Here is a 17,980-nt window from a genome sequence, read left to right as displayed (position 1 = left end):
CTGAGGGGTCCTGAACCCCTGCTCTAGCCCCAGATAGCCAGCTAGCTAGCTCATGATGAAAGCACCACTAACCTAGAGAGAAAGTGTTTGGTATGTGAATGAGAAGGATCTGAGGGGTAACATCCAAGGAGGAGCCCAAATTATCTCTTCAGTGAAGATGTAATCTAAGAGGTCCAAATGAGTGACAACCCACCTGATTCAGTGAGAAAGCAGAATCCACTTAAACATTTCCTAGCAGGATCAACATCTCCTAATGTGGAGAAGTAATCAGGCATACTAGATGTATATATGCGCACCCACATATTAAGTAGTATAGAAAGACACAGGTTGAAAATAGTAAATACACCTCTACCTTGATATAATGCTGTCCTCGGGAGCCAAAAAAATCTTACCGTGTTATAGGTGAAACCGTCTTATATTGAATTTGCTTTGATCCACCAGAGTGCGCAGCCTCGCCCCCCTGGAGCACTGCTTTACTGCGTTATATCAAATTTGTGTTATATTGGGTTGCGTTATATCAGGGTAGAGGTGTATAAAAGTGCACAATATTTAGAAGCTTTTTTTGAAGTGTTATCGTTAATGTTGTTTAGGTTTCCTCCTTCTTCACCACTGAAACCATATCCAACAAGGCCTCCATATAGAAAGGAAGTAATTAAAATTCCAGACTGGAATGTTCCTGAAGCAGGCACTTCCCAAGAACACATCCCAGTGAAGCCTCTCATGATGGTAAGATTTCTTGTTTCCAGTTTCTAAAATATTGGATATTCTGAAAGGAAAATAAAGGGATAAAATAAACTAGCGATCTCTTCTTTTTTGATGTATAGTGTTTGGCTGAAGAAAAATTAAAAGAAATAAAGATTTTTGCTATGTTGAGTTTTTGCTTATAGTAAGCCATTGTTCTTTCATTTTTAATTATTGTTCATTGGTTGTTTTGATTTTCTCTCTCAAATGGGTTGCTTTCTCATTTGATTATTTTTATGTTCACAAATTACATTAAATTCTGTATTTGGTAAATTCTGTAAAGGATAAATTCATAAATTTGAGAGGGTTCAGAGAAGAGCTACAAGAATGATTAAAGGAGTAGAAAACATGCCTTATAGTGATAGACTCAAAGAGCTCAATCTTTTTAGCTTAACAAAGAGGGCTGAGTCCATAAGTATCTACATTGGAAGCAAATAGTTAATAATGAGCTCTTCAGTCTAGCAGAGAAAGGTATAACATGATCCAATGGCTTTAAGTTGAAGCTAGACAAATTCAGACTGGAAATATGGCATACATTTTTTACAGTGAGAGTAATTAACCATTGTAACAATTTACCAGGGTTGTGGTGAATTCTTATCACTGACCATTTTAAAATAAAGAGTGGATGTTTTTCTAAATGAGATGCTAGGAATTATTTTGTGGAAGTTCTATGTCCTGTGTTATACAGGACACAATGGTCCCTTCTTTCTGGCTTTGGAATGTATGAATCTATATATTTGGCATTTAATTTATGTACCAATGTACTGTAAAACAACAACAAATTTGTTTCATTCCAGGATAAAATGGTCATTGTATTGGAATCGTATTGCATGATTGTTTCACTTGAATGTTGCACATGGTCCTGACCAGTTTTTTTAACTCTCATAAAGCTACAGTTTTTATGGCTTCCACATACTCACTCACAATAAATGTTACTCCTGGGGGAATTCTGCACCACTGTGAAATGCAGAATTTTGCATAATTCTTTGTTTTCCCCAAAGAATTTCTGGCCGCAATTAGGGGCCGCTGGACTCTGCGGATCCCAGCTTGCAGTGAGTCGAGCACCCAGACTGGCTGGGCTGGAGGCTGCACGCTCTTTGATCCTCATTCTCCCAGGGGTGGGAGACCCAGCCAGCTCTGGCAAAGGAAGAGGAAGGAAGGGCAAAGGAAGGGCAGCTCTGGCAAAGGAAAGACAGGGCTGTACCACACCATGTCCCCTGGTGGGACAGTAAAGAAGTTGCGGGGGGAGTAAAGGCTTTGGGGATCCTGGTGTCTGAGCCAGGGGCTGTCCTGCAGCTGGGCTCCGGGGGGGATGGGAGTGCAGGTGTCTGGGCTCTGGGGGCCACACACAGCTCCTTCCAGTACCTTCCAACTGGAACCGGGTTGTTGTAGGGCTTTCTTTAACTCTCTACTCTTGGGGGAAATCTTTGTTGCTGTTGTCTGTATTATTGACATACTTGTTGACAGGTATCATGAAATAAATTACCGAAATAATTGAAAGTGGAGTGATTATATTATGTTTTGATAAATAAAACATGCAGAATTTTCCAGAATTTTCAAATATTATGCACAGAATTTTTAGGCGCAGAATTTCCCCCATGAGTAAAATGTGCTGCAGTTACAGAGAAAGGTTGTGTTGGATTGTTTTGCTGTGTGAACTTGGAGGATATCTCTGTTTTAATCCTTACCTGATCCCAGCATTTCCCAGACTGCCTTCCCCACCCCACATCATAAACATGAAACCAATTGTGCTCCTGCCTGCATCCCTGACATATGTTGTTTAAAGGCCTGAGCATTTTAATTTATACATCTTCATATCACCAACCCTCCTCTGGGCTAATCCTGTGTGTTTGTTAAAGCACATGCTCCCCATGCACTCTTTGGAAATAGGTGTAGATTTTGATAATATGAAAATGTCTTTCTTACGTGCTTTGATCAGTGAAATTGTTAACACTTGATATTTCAACTATTGTTGGCATCTAAATGATCATCCTTTGAAATTAATGGCACAGTTCAGACCTCAGAGCTATTGTTTCAGGATTTTGTAAACACAGTCAGAGATCTCTGCTATTTTTAGCATGTTAGTTCAGGCAGAGTTAGCAGGTGTACATCTTCTCAAGCTGGAAATTACTTCTCCCAGCTGCAGTGCAAACATAGCCAAAAAGCTAAGAGAGTTCAACCAATGCAGTGTGGCCATGGCAGTGCAGGCTAGCTGCCCAAGCACAGCCCTGCTTGAGATCCTAGGTACATACACTTCTTCTACCCCGATATAACACGGTCCTCGGGAGACAAAAAATCTCACCGTGTTGTAGGTGAGACCGCGTTATATCGAACTTGCTTTGGGCCCCCCCTGTTCCTTGTTCCCTGACCGCCCCCTCCAGAGACCCCCCAAGCCCCCTGCTCCCTGTCCCCTGACTGCTCTGATCCCTATCCACACCCCACGCCCCCTGACAGGCACTCACTGGCAGCGGCGGGAAGCGGAGCAGCCCAGCCCCAGTCCACTCCACCCTTCCAGCTCCCAGCTGCGGCGCTCCGCTTCCTGCCGTTGGTGAGTGCAGAGAGGTTGGGGAAAGGATGCCCCCCCGCACTCACCTGTGGCGAGAAGCGGCGCAACGTGGCCCCAGCCCGCTCTGCTTTCCTTGCCCCGGCCCCAGCCGTGCTGCTGGGGGGCTGCTGGGGAAAGGCCCTGCACTCACCTGTGGCAGGAAGCGGAGCGCCGCGGCTGGGAGCTGGTGGAGTGGGCTGGGGCCGGGCTGCTCCGCTTCCACCACTGCTGGTGGGTGCAGGAGGATCCCTTCCCTCAAGCCCCCTCCCCCTAGTAACACAGCTGGGACTGGGATGAGGGAAGCAGAGCGGACTGCTCCCAGCCCCCTGCTAATCCCCTGGGCCACTCTGGAACTGTGGGCCCCCCAAAAGTACCCTCCCACAGCTCCTGCCCCCCAGACTCTGAGGGGGGGTGCCCCTGACCATCCCCAAGACCGTCTGCCCCTTATCGAACCCCTCAGCCCCGGCCTGGCCCGACACCCTTAACACGCTGCTCTGAGCAGAGCTTTACTGTGTTGTATGTGAACCCGCGTTATATCGGGTCGTGTTATATCGGGGTAGCCGTGTAATACTTACTGTTCTTGGATTTTACGAGCATTTGTTAATGTTCATAAAATGCTTGGCAGAGGAAGCATGCCATACTGTGCAAATGCTATACTATTTTATCATTGAAAAAATTGATAGGTAAAGGAATGTGCTCCTTTTTTCTTTTGTAATCCAGAATTCTGAAATGTGGTTCAAACGTCACAGTATAGCAATAGGAGAAGTACCAGCTTGCAGACTTGTGCACCGCCAAGAATTAACACAGGCAAATATAGAAGAGATATGGAAATCCATGATGCTATCACAGTAAGTGTATTTGTGAGTCCTCCACCTTTAGGCTAATGTGTATACTGGGTAATAGTCTCACCTTCTCATAATGTCACCCATTCTTTACTGCTATACTGCCATTAGGCCTATGCTTGCTAGACTAATTAGACTTACTTATTATTTGACTATCAGCCTGTGATTTGTGAATAATCTTTTGTATTTAGCAGCTTTAACAATTCCTCTTTCTATGACAGTATATAGCTAATTTTTCTGTTTGGGGTTGTGTTGTGTTGTGTAGTGTGGTGGAATCTTTTTCCTCCCTTCTCTTTCCACAATGGTAAAATTCAAACAGCTCTTCTGGGAGCATGAAATCCTAAAAATCTTTAATAAGTGCAGTATTTAGTTTGAGGACACAGGAAATGGAAGATCTGATCAGCTGGATGAAAACAATTCTACAGGCTTCCTACATATAGAAATAAGCTGTAAAATTTTAACAGTGAGAGTAATTAACCATTGGGACAGTTTATCACTGGCAATGTTATAATCAGTATTGGATTTTTCTTTTAAAAATGATATGCTCTAGTTCAGTAGTCCCCAAACTTTTTTTACCTTGCACCCTCCTTACACCTGTCTGCACCCTCTGCCCCACAGGAGCTGAGGGTGGGGGGCCAGCTGGGGTTGGACAGAGGTATGGGGACTGAGGCTGGGGCCACAGCTGGGGCTGGGGGCCAGGCCCTGGGTGCGGGGCCAGGAGCAAAGCTGAATGGCGCTCCCTCCCTGCCCTCCATGGGGCTGGCCCGGGCCCCAGCTATGCCCGCCAAACTTTCCTCAGCACCCCCCAAGGGGGTGTGCACCCCACAGTTTGGGGACCTCTGCTCTAGTTCAAAAGGAATTATTCTGGAGATATTCTATGGCCTGTCTTATATAGGAGTTCAGACTAGATGATCACAGTGGTCCCTTCTGACCTTGAAATCTATTAATCAATATTCTATTATAGGTAATCCAACATTTAATATCCTGCACAATGTAGGGGGCTGTCTATTTTGTATGCGTATACTTTTTCCCCTCTGATTAAAAAAATACACTGGCTGTTCGACAACGCAGGTAGAACCTAACTGATAATGTTTACAGTGTAAACTGTTAAAATGGCATGTTATTTTTATAAAATGAACTGGATCTACATCAATGAAATGTGCAGAATGAAAATATGAATGATCAAATAATGTACTTGAAACTGCCTCAAGCTTCCACACCCCAAAGACGACAAAAACAAACAGAAAGGAATTGATCTGAACAAGTGAATGGTTCCCCATTTCAGTTTGTGTTTTAATATATACAAAAATCAGATGATGTAAACTATTTATTTTAACAGTTTGCAAAAAGTTTTGGGCCTGGATTCTGTGGATGAAGTATTGGATACAAAACTTGTGAACCCAAAGCATATAATCCACAATGTGTACAATGTCAATAAACAGGGCATCGTCATTTTGGAAGACAAAACAAGTGAGTGGGCTGGAGATTTTTATTATGTTTTTAAACCTTCCTAAGTTGATTATAGCTCTTCTAAGTGATTTTTTTTCCTTTTAAGGCTGTATTGTTGGCTGTCTTGGGGTCTTTTAAGGCTTGTCTACACAAGAAGGTTTTTTTTGCTTTAACTACACCTGTGCTGTTAAAGTGGAAATCCTTCCCCTAGTGTGGACACATTTATACCGATAGAAAAGTGCTTATACTAGTATCGATTATTCCAGTTCAGGAAGCGAAATAGGCTATGTTGATATAAGGCACCTTTATATCAGTGTAACTGCATCCACATTAGGGCTTATACCAGTATAAATATATTGGTTAAAAAGACAACCCTAACCAGTGTCTTTATACTGGTATATCTTTTCTTGTTGATCAGGATTAAGTCAGCTTTTGAAGAGCCCTACCAGTGTGAATCAGTCTTTGTTTTTTGCCCTGATCTATCCACAGGCAGTTCAAAGTTTCAAGATGCAAAGGTACTTGAGAGTAAAAGTGGAAGATTTTGTCACTAACACATTTTCATTCATCAAGGTCAGGGCTCCCTCATCCTTCTCCCTTCACTCTAGGTGTCAGGAGTTTATGCCTTTTCCTACTGTCACATCAGTCCCCTATAGTACTTGGGCTTCCCTCTGAAGCTCCTGGCATTGGCCACTGTTGGAAGACAGGATACTGGGCTAGATGGACCTTTGGTCTGACCCAGTATGGCCGTTCTTACGTTCTGATAATGTCTCTGAAGCATTAAAACAGTATATTCTTAAATCTTCCACAATTTCCCTATTTTCAACTGAAACCTCCAGCCAAACCTTGTATTTTAAAATTACTGTTAAAAATTCTTCTTGCATCCGAAGAAGTGGGTATTCACCCACGAAAGCTCATGCTGCAACAAACATTTAGTCTAGTCTATGGTGAGGATTCTTTTCTTGCTTTTTTACAGACCAGACTAAACACGCTACCCCTCTGATACTTGTTAAAAATATATATTTTGATGTACTGGGGGAAATGTCTCAATTGAAATGTAGATATGTTTGCCACTGATTCATAAACTACTTTATTGCACATTTCTCTATAAGATTGGAGTAGTATAACTGGTATAAAATTTGGCCAATGGCATCTAAGACAGTGTGTGTCCCTGGAGTAACCCAATCAACAGTATTTTAAGGTGTTGGAGAACTGTAATCCAAAGTCTTTCAGTAAATGTGATTTAAACTTCTGTTGTATTATGCCAGACTGTTAATGTATTAACTGTTCTAAATTCTCATCTCTTCTCCACAACCCCCCTTCTGAGCAGAAGAGCTACCTCATTGGGTACTGTCAGCAATGAAGTGTCTAGCAAATTGTAAGTATATAAACAATTCTAATAAAAACAAAATTGAAGTAACTCCTATCTCACTTCACCAAATTCATTTTAGTTAAAGGGTCAGAATTATGTCCTCCGATTCATATCCTAGCAAGTAGAGATGAAAAGATCTTTAGGGTCATCTGGTAAATACTCTTGCCAATGCAACATATTTCCTGGAGTATATGAAGCTGTTTTGCTTTTAACTATTTGGCTTTCATTTGACAAAACCTTTTTAGGCATGTGGCGCATTTATATATATATATAAAATGTTATAGCAGGTGTTTATGCATACTGAGATTCAGGAACCATGTTATTCATGGATGGCTCACCCCTAGTAAACTAAAGCAGCAGTTGGAGTGAAAATAAATCAAGTTTAAAAAACAAAACAAAACAAAAAAAAACAACCTGACCAAGATGGTGATGGTGATTGTTAAATGCTCAGGGAGAATAGGGAGGCTACAGAAACAGAAATCACAATAATAATGGGGGATTTCCACTATCCCTATATTGGCTGAATATATATCACATCAGGATGGGATGCAGAGATAAAATTTCTAGACACTGTTAATGACTGCAACAGCTAGTCCTAGAACCCACAAGGGAAGAGGCAATTCTTGTTTTGGTCCTAAGTGGAGCACAGCATCTGGTCCAAGAGGTGAATGTAGTGGAATCACTCAGTAACAGTGACAATAATGCAATTAATTCAACATACTTGTAGGGTGGAAAATACCAAAGAAATCCAGCACTCTAGCATTTAACTTAAAAAAGGGGAACTACACAAAAATGAGGAAGCTAGTTAATTGGAAATGAAAGAGAACAGTCCCAAAAGTGAAATGCCTATAAACTGCATGGAAATTATTTAAAAACACCATAAAAGAGGCTAAAATAAAATGTATGTCCCAAATCAAAATAAATAAATAAATTACATAAACAATAAGAGGACCAAAAAGAGAAAAAGCGCCATGGCTAAACAATAGAGAAAAAGCGGTCAGAGACAAAAAAGCATTCTTTAAAAATTGGAAGTCAAATCCTACTAAGGAAAATAGCACAAACTCTGGCAAGTCAAGTGTAAAAGTATAATTAGGCAGGCCAAAAAGGAATTTGAAGAGCAACTAGCAAAAGACAGAAGAGTGAACAGCAAAAAATGTATTAAGGACATCAGAAGCCAAAGCCTGCCAAACAGTCGGAGCATCCACTAGACGATCAAGGAAGACAAGGCCGTTGGAGAGAAGCTAAATGAATTCTTTGCATCAGTCTTCACTGCAAAGAATGTGAGGGGGATTCCTACCTCACAGCCATTCTTTTTAGGTACCCCCTTTATGCCGGCTGAACATCTGAGCTATGTCAGGAAGATAGAGAAGCCGATAAGAAAGGATATGTGCTGTGAAATCCTCCCTTCCTCTGTGGCCTCTTGACTGTGAACATGGCTTGGAGGAGCCTTATGACCTGACCATGAAAAAGGACCGAGATTGGAGAGAGTAGTTGTTGCACCTCTCAGTCCTTTTTCCTCTCCTGCATTTGTAAATGCACCAGGACACCATGGCTTTGTTCAGGTAACAAACTCAGATGTTGCAAAGCATTATTGACCTATGTGCCCAAAGATTCATGATTCAGTAGCCTTTCCAAAATCATGGTTGGTGCTCCCTACACACCCAACATAAAAGATGACAACAGGGTGTACATCCTTACCCCATTACTCCACACCAGCAGACAACAAGGAGAACCATAGCTATACACCAACTGTGAAAATCCCAGGATCAGCCACAATGCTTTATGCTGAAATAATTTTTATGTATATGAACATAAATGTTCATTGTTTGCTTGTGTTTTTTTTTAACTGGGGGTTTTAAAGGTTGGTTTATCCTGTTAGCGTTGCTTAAAGGTTTGTACCTTATATGTTTGCACTTTATTGTGTGCAGAAAACAGGCAACAAAATTAAAGTTTGTTTTTGTTTTTGGAAACTTACTGTATATTAGCTTATACCAAGCATTATAGATGCATTACAGAATTTGATAATGGGAGGCAATAACTGACCTGTATTTAAGCTTTGTTACAAGACAGACTATTTCATAAAAGTGTCACACAACTTTTCCTTGTCTGACAAAATATTTTTTTAAGGCTTCCCTCATGTATAGCTGTTGGCTCTTCTAATAGCCCTTGTGTCTGGCTATTTAAATTCAGCAGGCGGCTGGTCCACCTTGCCCCTCCATCCTTGTGGTAGTTTTCCCCCCTTCACTTCACAGCAGTATTTAACATGCAGCTATACTGCTGGTCATGTTTTCCTCACTGAGATCCAATCTAGTGAGTAAAAAATGCCACTGACCCTTCAGCCTACCAAAGGCACATTCAGTACCTATTCTGCATTAGCTGAGCTGGTAGTTGAATCTTTCTCTGGTGTATCAAGGTATTCTTTGTATGGCTTCATGAGACAGGGGAGCAAGGAGTAGGCTGGGTCCCTCAGAATCACTATTGGCATTTCAGTATCACTAACGTGAATGTGCTTGCTAGGGAAGAATGTCTCTGCTTGCAGCTTTTTGGAAAAGTTCTGTGTTCTTAGTGATGTGAGCATCATGTGCTTTCCCTGACAGCTCACAGTGATATCAGTTAAGTGTCCATTGTCATCCACTTGTGTTTGTACAACCACAGAAAAGGATCCCTTTCTCTTGATCTGCTCGCTGGCAAGGTGGGCCCAGGCCAGAATAGGGCTGTGCTTGCCATCTATTGTCCCATTGCCGTTTGGAACCCCATGGCTGCAAATCTTATCTTCCATTTCCTGCACATTTTTGAGAGTCAGTGTCCTGTGCAGCAGTGTACACTTCATAGCCCTATACACTTGGATGACAACAGCCTCCAATGTGGATTTTCCAACTCCAAACTGATTGCTATCACTCACTAGCCAATCTGGCATTGCAAGCTTCCGGAACGTGATCACCTTTTGCTTCTCCACTGTCAACGCAGCTCTTATTTTGGTGTCCCTGCGGTGGAGGTCTGGAGTGAGCTTGGCATGCAGATCCAGAAATGTGGACTTTGTCGCATCCCAAACCTGCCTTACAATGTGATTCCACTAATCAGTGCTTGTTTCTTGGGCTCAGAAGCAGTGATTCACTGTGAGGAGCTGCTCCATGAATGCCGTCAGCAACCTGGCATTTTATTTGCTGTGTCCATCAGCATCCAGTTGTTGCTGTGCTTGAACATCTCCATATTTTCCTCATTGCATACTCAGTTGTAGCAGTACTCATTTAAGTTCTGCAAATACAGGAGAATCATGTGTCCTGTATTAGCAATGGTCATTATAACTGCACTGAGGCATGGATCCTGCAGACTTCTTCCAGAGAGATGGCAGAAACCAAAAAGCGGTGTGTGGGACTCTGGAAGTTTTTTTTTAAAAAGGTGCATAAATGATGGGATGGAGAAAGTGGCATAGATGGAAACTTAACCCCTAGCTGCCAGAAATTGCTGGTATCCCACAAAATACTGTGGAAAATGTCCTGCAAGACACAGAGCTGGATGGCAGCATATGGGAGGGCATACTAGGATATGCTGCATTTTACATCAGTGCAACCATTCGGGGTGAGTATTCACAAGCGCCAGTGCAAGAAGCCAAGTTGGTGCTTGCACAAAGGTTGGTGGCGTATGCTGATGTAACTTGCGTCAACTGAACTTTATAGTGTAGACATGGCCTTAGTTTGGTAAAGTTATAAGCAACAGAAAATGAGGGGATTATGATTAGGAGTGTACTAAATTGCAAAGAAATCACATTTTTCATGGGTTGGTCACCACATAAATAGCAAATTTTGCGAATGTGTTATGCCATGACCAACCCATGAAAAATGTGTGCTTTCTTAGCAGCATTTCTCAAACTGGGGGTAGTAATTCAAAAGGGGGTTGCAAGCCTATTGTAGGGGGGTTGAGGTATTGCCACCCATACTTCTGGGCTGCCTTCAGAGCTGGGATTTCACAGGGGAGACCAAATTTCATGGTCAGGGATGTGATATTCAAGACAACGAATTTGGTAGACCCTTAATTATAAGTGTTAGGCAAGCTGAGCTACAGGATGGCTTTATGGCTCTGTCTATAATATATATATGAGGTTTGATGACCATCTTTTTAATATATTTTTTGAAAGCAGAATATCTTGTTTTGAAAGTGGTACTTTGTAATGAATACTATGTAGGATGCTGACAGTTTGTATGGATGATGTGTCTGAGGTTCAGATTTAGTGACAGCTGTGGTAATTACTTAGTCATTGTAACTCATCAAGGATCATTTAAATGTCTGTCAATTCACTGTTTGAGAACTAAGGCTTAGACAAGTCTTCTGCTTTGAATGTGTGTGTACTGATTGCTAAAGTGTTGAATCTTAAAGCAGGGAATGTTACCTATTGTAGTAAAATATGTTTGCTATGTGTTTGAATATTACCCATCTAGATGTTTCAGTACCTTCATAAAAAAAACTTTAAAAGCAGAATTGGTATTTTTACCTCTGATGTGGTTCCTTTTCCTAGCAAAGCCATTCTGAATCCCATATTTTTGCAGATGTCTGTCATAAGCAGTCCCTGTTTGTATTTTCAAGAAGCACTACTACAGCCAACTAAATTTAGTGAAGAAAATATCAACTTTTTGTTTTCTGTTTCTTAAATCCGATAATTTCCCCCCCTCCATTTCAGTTAATTGGCTGTAATAGTACCTGAAAGTTCAAACAGAAACTGCATATGTCATCTGCAAAAGCCTGGGAGAGGAAACCACAGCCGAGGTACAAATATTAACTGTGTTTTAACTTTTGTGTGTGAAACTACTGAGTGTGTTTACATAGGTAACAGCTATTAATGAATTTATTTTGAAAATAAAAATCATATCAGTTGCAGTTAGATGATATTGATTAATGTCTTGCTCTTTCCTTCAATTCCAGAATGATCTTAGTAAGCTATGTCTACACTAGCACTTTCGTTGGTATAACTTACTGTGGAGATCAATGGAAGGAGGAGGCACACATCAGAGCCCATGGGGGACTCACGTTAGGACCCTAGTGGGACTCTGGGTGATCGCTACTTCCCACCATCCTACACAGATGTAATGAGGTTGAGTAGTGTCCGCAAAAGAGAAACTAAAACAACTAATTATTCCTTAAGAAAGGTTTTTAATGACTTATGACTATAAAGGCAACACAGACAGAATGTGCCTAATGACTTTACGTGTATTGTAACCATCACCAACCAACACAAGTTCATATGGAATACTGATACATTAATCAACTATAGTTTACTAATTTTAACCTCCCTGTTAAATAAGTTAACAACTTATAAACTTTTACTGACTTTTATGATAATCTTGATGGTAACTTATACTGAAGACAGGCACAGTGACTTGTAAAGCCACTATGATTTATAAACTAACTTCACCAGTACTGTACCTGCTTTCAGCAAGGCACAAAACATATATATTTACTACTACTATTTTTAAACAATTTACTAATAAATTTAACCTACATTATTAATACAGACTTAAGATTAACCAGCTCGAGCATAACCAGACCTTTATTAGTTCAAATCTCACCCTGCATTCTTCCAAAGATACATTACCTTCAGTTGACCATTTCCTGCGCTGGCTAGGCACAGTCAGTCAGTGAAGCGCAAGTCCCTTTGGTTCAGGGGGTGTATGTGAGCCTGACAAAGAGTGATTTCTTTCAGGGGTGTGTGTGTGTGTGTGTACACACACACACACACTTCTGCATCGTATTTATACAGTAATATACAGTATTATACAGTATTTATACAGTATTTGCTGGCCGTGCTTCAAAACAAGTCAACCAATCAAGGTGGCCAAATATTCTAGGGTGGCATTTGCGGTTGTTTTGAACTAATGAACTGTGCACCTGTGCCCAGCTCATTTCTTCTCTATGCGGTTAATTATGGTCAGTTTGCTAGACTCAAAAATGCTCGAATCAGCTTAAAGAGGTGTCTGGTTGCAGAGCATAGTAACCACAAGCCTGTATCAATCTTTACAAAGTTTCCGTCTTAGTCTATAAAGCTTCCTAGATAGATTATGCTTATGCTTGCAGGATTATACTGTACTTGCTTCTTACAGCTTCCGGAAGTTTGAGGCCTAACAGTACTTAGCCTGACACTACTTGACAAGGCTTATGCACATTAATCATGCTTACGTTGTTCAGAGGTGTGAAAAAAACACACCCCGAGCGACATAAGTTACACTGAAGAACACGCTGATTTGGACAGTGCTATGTCGAAGGGAGAGCGTCTCCTGCCAACATAGCTACCGCTGCTTGTTGGAGGTGGTTTAGTTATGTCAACGGGAGAGCTCTCTCTTGATGGCATAGAGCAGTTACATGGGTGATTTTACAGGGGCACAGCTGCATTGGCCATAGTTAGTATTCCTATGAACATCTAGTATTTGGAGATAAATGCTTATACTATCTGAAACCTAATTAAGTAACAACTTCAAACATTCATCTCTCATTGCATAGCATTCTAGTACTACTGCATTTCAAACAAGGGGTGTAAAACTTGAGTAATATTTTGATTAAAAGAAGGTATTGTGTAGAGCAGTGGTTCTCAACTAGGGGTCTGAGGCCCACTGGGGGGCTGCAAGCAGGTTTTAGGTGGTCCACCAAGCAGGGCTGGTGTTAAACTCGCTGGGGCCCAGTGCAGAAAGCCGAAGTCCCACTGCATGGGGCTGAAGCCCGGGGCCCTGAGCCCTCCCACCTAGGACTGAAGTCGAAGCCTGAGCAACTTAGCTTCCTGGGGGCCCCAGGCAATTGCACTGCTTGCTACCCCCTAATGCTGGCAGTGGCTTTTATGTGCAGAAAACTAGTTGTGGCACAGGTGGGCTATGGAGTTTTTTATAGTGTGTTGGAAAAATCTTAAACGCCTGGTGTACAGCAGTAAATAGCAAGGAGTGGACTCATTTTAAGGACAGTAAGAACTGTGTGGGTATTTTTATCGTGTATTATGTCTGTTTTCACTAGATTAGTTGCAATGTGTGTAACTACTACTTTGAATAATTAGTTTACATTTTTCCCTTTTGAAACTTTCCTTGTATTGGCTAGAAATGAAAATAGATAACCCTGTTTGTGATTTCATTTCTTCTCTTAGGGCCCAGTTGTTCAGATTTGAAGCAACCTACATACATTGGATTTGAAAGAGATGTCTTCAAAACGATAGCAGACTACTATGGCCAGATGAAGGAACCTCTACTCACATTTCATCTTTTTGATGTTTTCGTCAGTGTGTTAGGTAAGTTGGCTTGTAATATAATAAATGGAAGAATTGTGAACAATTGTGACTCTTCCCCCACATTGCCACAAATTATCTAACTTTTATAAGGATTTAACAAGTCTCTCAGTTTTTTTACCTGTTCCTTCCACTGTAACTATAAATAGAATATTCTAATATGTAAATATATTTTGATAACTAAGACAATACAGTACAATTGTTGCATACCTTAAGTCGTGTTATGAGGCTGAAGGTCTTGGACCAGGTTTTTAAAGGCATTGAGGTGTAGCTCCAGTCAGCATTGCAAGGCCTGAATGACTTAGATAGCTAAATCTTATTTTCAAAAGGGACTCAGCTCTTAAGTTCTATTATTGACTTTCTCTCTGTGCACTCTGTATACGTTTTATTCTTGCATGCTTTTACTAGCTAGTATTAAATTATCTGTTTAAAAAATCCTATTCAATTAAAATCTTTCCCTGTTCTTTCACATACTTTTTATTTGCATGTTACTTTCCATTGTACATTGCATTTCACTTCACACGGCATTGACAGGGTTTTATTTCACAGCTGCAGTAATCTTCACAAATAGAATACAAAAAAAACCCCCACTTCACCTATAGCAATGTTTATGTGAAAATGAAAAAAGTTTTGCACACTTTCAGTTAAAAGTGGCTTATGCATTTTTGAAAATAAGATTTAGGCAGTACTGAAAATTTTTACTCCAAGAGCATAAACATTAGTAGCTGGCCTTTGGTGAATCTGTGTCCTATATGTAACATTGAGGAGGTTTCATTTCCATCTTCTAAAGAGAACCTGATCCGTAGTAAAACACACTGATTATGTAGCATAAGTAAAATGCTGTCTTGTGGCAGAAATTTATAGTGTGGTTTTTAAAAGTTTATTAGGAATATTGTTTTCTACAAATAATGGTACTGGAGCCAATCTTAAAGCTTGTTATTACTAAGGATATCTGAATAAATAGGCTTCAAACCTTATGCCTCCTGCAGAAAGCCCATGCCTGTGAGTGACCCGCACTCCAGCTGTCTAAAATGCTTGGGTGAGACTTGCATATGAGATCACTGTCAGATCTGCCGCCAGTTCAGCCTGCATATGAAGGAGGACTGGGAGGCCAGTTTCAAGTCCCTCCTGATGGAAGTGGTGCTCAGACTGGCTTCGGAGCTAAGCTGGTCGGACTTGGCACAGTACCTTTGGTGTCGATACAGGGTGCTTCTCTTGCTGCATGGGACTCTTGGCACCATTCCCTATCACCGGTGCTGAGAAAGAAGCATAAGAAGCAGTGGTGCAAGAGAGGGCATTCCCTGTATCTAAGAGAGGACAAGCACAGGGAGTGGAGTGCAACCTGGGTCTGGCCACTCTTCTGCTCCTGCTCTGCAGATTGCACCGTCAACTCTGCCCGGTTGGCAGGCTCCATTGAGTCTGCTGTGGGACCAGCTGTTGGCACTAGGGAACATTGTGGCACCAGCAGGATCGTGGTGCCATCCACTGTGGAGGCATTCATTGTGGTCAAGGACTTACTGGCACTTTCGGTACCACCATCGCTGGCAGTGCAAGAGTCGGCACCAGTGGTGAGGGTGAACAGAAGGAAGCATGCTGCCTTGAGCCCTCATTCAATACTGGAGCCCTTGTTACCATCTAGAGCAGGGGTTGGCAATCTGCGGCACAATTTTTTTAATGGCACGCTGCCGCCTGCTGGGGTCTCAGCACCACTCAGTCCCCCCACCCACAGCTCTCTCCTGCGGGGGCAGGAGGCAGAAGTTTGGTTCTGTCGGCAGCCAAGCTCCCCCCTCCCCCGCTCTTCCCCCAGCGTGCTGCTTTCCTGCCCCCCCCCTCCTCTCTTCCCTGTGCTGATCAGCTGATCGCCCTGGGGAGGAGGAGAAGCAGAGCCGCAGTGTGCTTGCTGTTCTGGAGAGGAGGCAGAGAAGAGGCGGGGATGGGGCCTTGGAGAAAGGGGGGGAATCAGGGCATATCCCTCTCCAGCTGCTCATGGCAAGGGGTTGGGAGCACCTCCCAGAGCTGAGTTCCCCAGCCCTCTGCCTTGACCCCTGCACCTCCCCACAACCCCAGCCCTGACTTCTGCACCCCCCACATACCCAGCCATCCCACACCCCATGTCCTGACTCTTGCACCCCTCCACATCCCCACCCCCACCCTGAGCATCAAACGGGAGCTCCTGCACACACCGCCCCACATTCCCACCTGCAGCCCTCACACCAAATGGGAGCTGTCCCTGGTAAGCGCTCCACACCCAAACCTCCTGCCCCAACCCTGAGCCTCCTCCCTCATTCTAGCTCCTGGCCAGACACGCCCCCTAGACTGCTCCTTCATCCCCAACCCTGTGCTCAGTGCACTCCCACCCTCAGCTCAGTGCAGAGAGAGAGAGAGAGAGGAAGAGAATGGGCTCGAACCAGGGAGAAGGTAGGTACCCTCTCTATGTGGGCAGGGCCAGGACCCCAGACCAGCAGTGGGCTGAGCGGGGCTGGCAGCCGGGACCCCAGCTGGCAGGAGCCGGCAGACAGAACCCCAGACCAGCAGTGGGCTGAGCAGGCCAGTGGCATAAGATCAGCTTTTTAATTTAATTTTAAATGAAGCTTCTTAAACATTTTGAAAACCTTGTTTACTTTACATACAACAATAGTTTAGTTATATATTATAGACTTACAGAGAGAGACCTCCTAAAAAACGTTAAAATGTATTACTGGCACACGAAACCTTAAGTTAAAGTGAATTAGTGAAGACTCAGCACACCACTTCTGAAAGGTTGCCGACCCCTGATCTAGAGAGAAGCTGGCCCTGCTGATGTCGACATGGGCTTCCCTGCTTCAGCACCAATCCCTGGATACTCTGCACTGGCCCTTGGAGCTGATGCGTACCGCACCTCCGTGGTTCCCGAAGATGACTCATCATCAGCGTCTGAGGCGGAGTTGTGCACCCAGCAGAGGGGCCATTACCAGTGCCTCACCAGACTGCCCTACGTGGTGGTGGATCACAGAGTGGGGATTCCTACCAGACCAGTGGGCAGTGGCCCGTGCAAATGCAATGGCCTTTTTGGAACCCTTGGGGTTTTCTGCCAAGGCCTGGCCCTCCTTCTAGCTATTCCTACTCTGTGGTGTCAGAATGACTCCTCTGTCATACCAAGCAGTGCCCAACCCAGACTTCTGTACTGAGCCCAGTACTGATCCTCAGGAGCTGGAATTGCGGGTTCCAATCTGTGCAGAAGGAAAGAAGGTGGGCCCACTGCCCTTGGGGTCTCTATTCTTATTGTTCTGTAGAAAGCAAGTACGTTGCTTGTAACTTGAAAAGATAACCTTTTTTTCCTCTTCAGTTGATAATGTTTCAGTTGAACAGAAAATAAGGAAAATTGCATTTGCAGAAACACATGGAAAAATCAGTTTGCAGTTAGCCATTACAACCACAGAGAGACAGGAGGTTCACTCATTGCAATTCCTGAAAAGATGAACATTATCCAGAAATTATTCCTTTGTTTTTGTGGGATTTTCTTTTATTAGGAAGAAAGATGTGGCTAAACTTGAAGATGTTGTGCAGGATAATTTTCAAACTACAGAGGAGCTAAGGTCCCAAGCTACAGTGATCTTTATGCATTGCTTAAATTTACATTCTGCCTAATTCAGTGATTGTTTTCATAGGGATTCTTCTCTACCTAGTTGGTATTATTTAATCACCAGTGATAAAAGCATGCTGTGACTTAACCCAGCGAGACACTTTTTGAGTTGTGTGCGTACCAATGTAACAATGTGCCAAATAAGCAATTCTTGTGC

General features: G+C 42.7%; 1 protein-coding gene across 4 annotated transcripts in view; it reads left to right on the top strand.

Moving 5' to 3' along the window:
* Window positions 1–17,980, top strand: part of DEPDC1B (DEP domain containing 1B) — a 69,718-nt gene that overhangs the window by 34,333 nt on the left and 17,405 nt on the right. For all 4 annotated transcript variants that reach the window (XR_005600409.1, XM_039544603.1, XM_039544602.1 and 1 more), the window contains 5 exons: window positions 591–726; window positions 4,007–4,134; window positions 5,468–5,598; window positions 6,905–6,952; window positions 14,064–14,204. Coding sequence is in view for 3 of the 4 variants with exons in the window: in XM_039544603.1 (XP_039400537.1) it covers window positions 591–726; window positions 4,007–4,134; window positions 5,468–5,598; window positions 6,905–6,952; window positions 14,064–14,204 (584 nt within the window). In the remaining variant the exon portion in view is untranslated. The remainder of the gene's footprint in view (window positions 1–590; window positions 727–4,006; window positions 4,135–5,467; window positions 5,599–6,904; window positions 6,953–14,063; window positions 14,205–17,980) is intronic.

The sequence above is a fragment of the Mauremys reevesii genome, linkage group 6 (assembly GCF_016161935.1).
Source record: "Mauremys reevesii isolate NIE-2019 linkage group 6, ASM1616193v1, whole genome shotgun sequence".
Classification (NCBI taxonomy): domain Eukaryota; kingdom Metazoa; phylum Chordata; order Testudines; family Geoemydidae; genus Mauremys; species Mauremys reevesii.
This window is presented reverse-complemented; position numbering and strand designations above follow the sequence as displayed.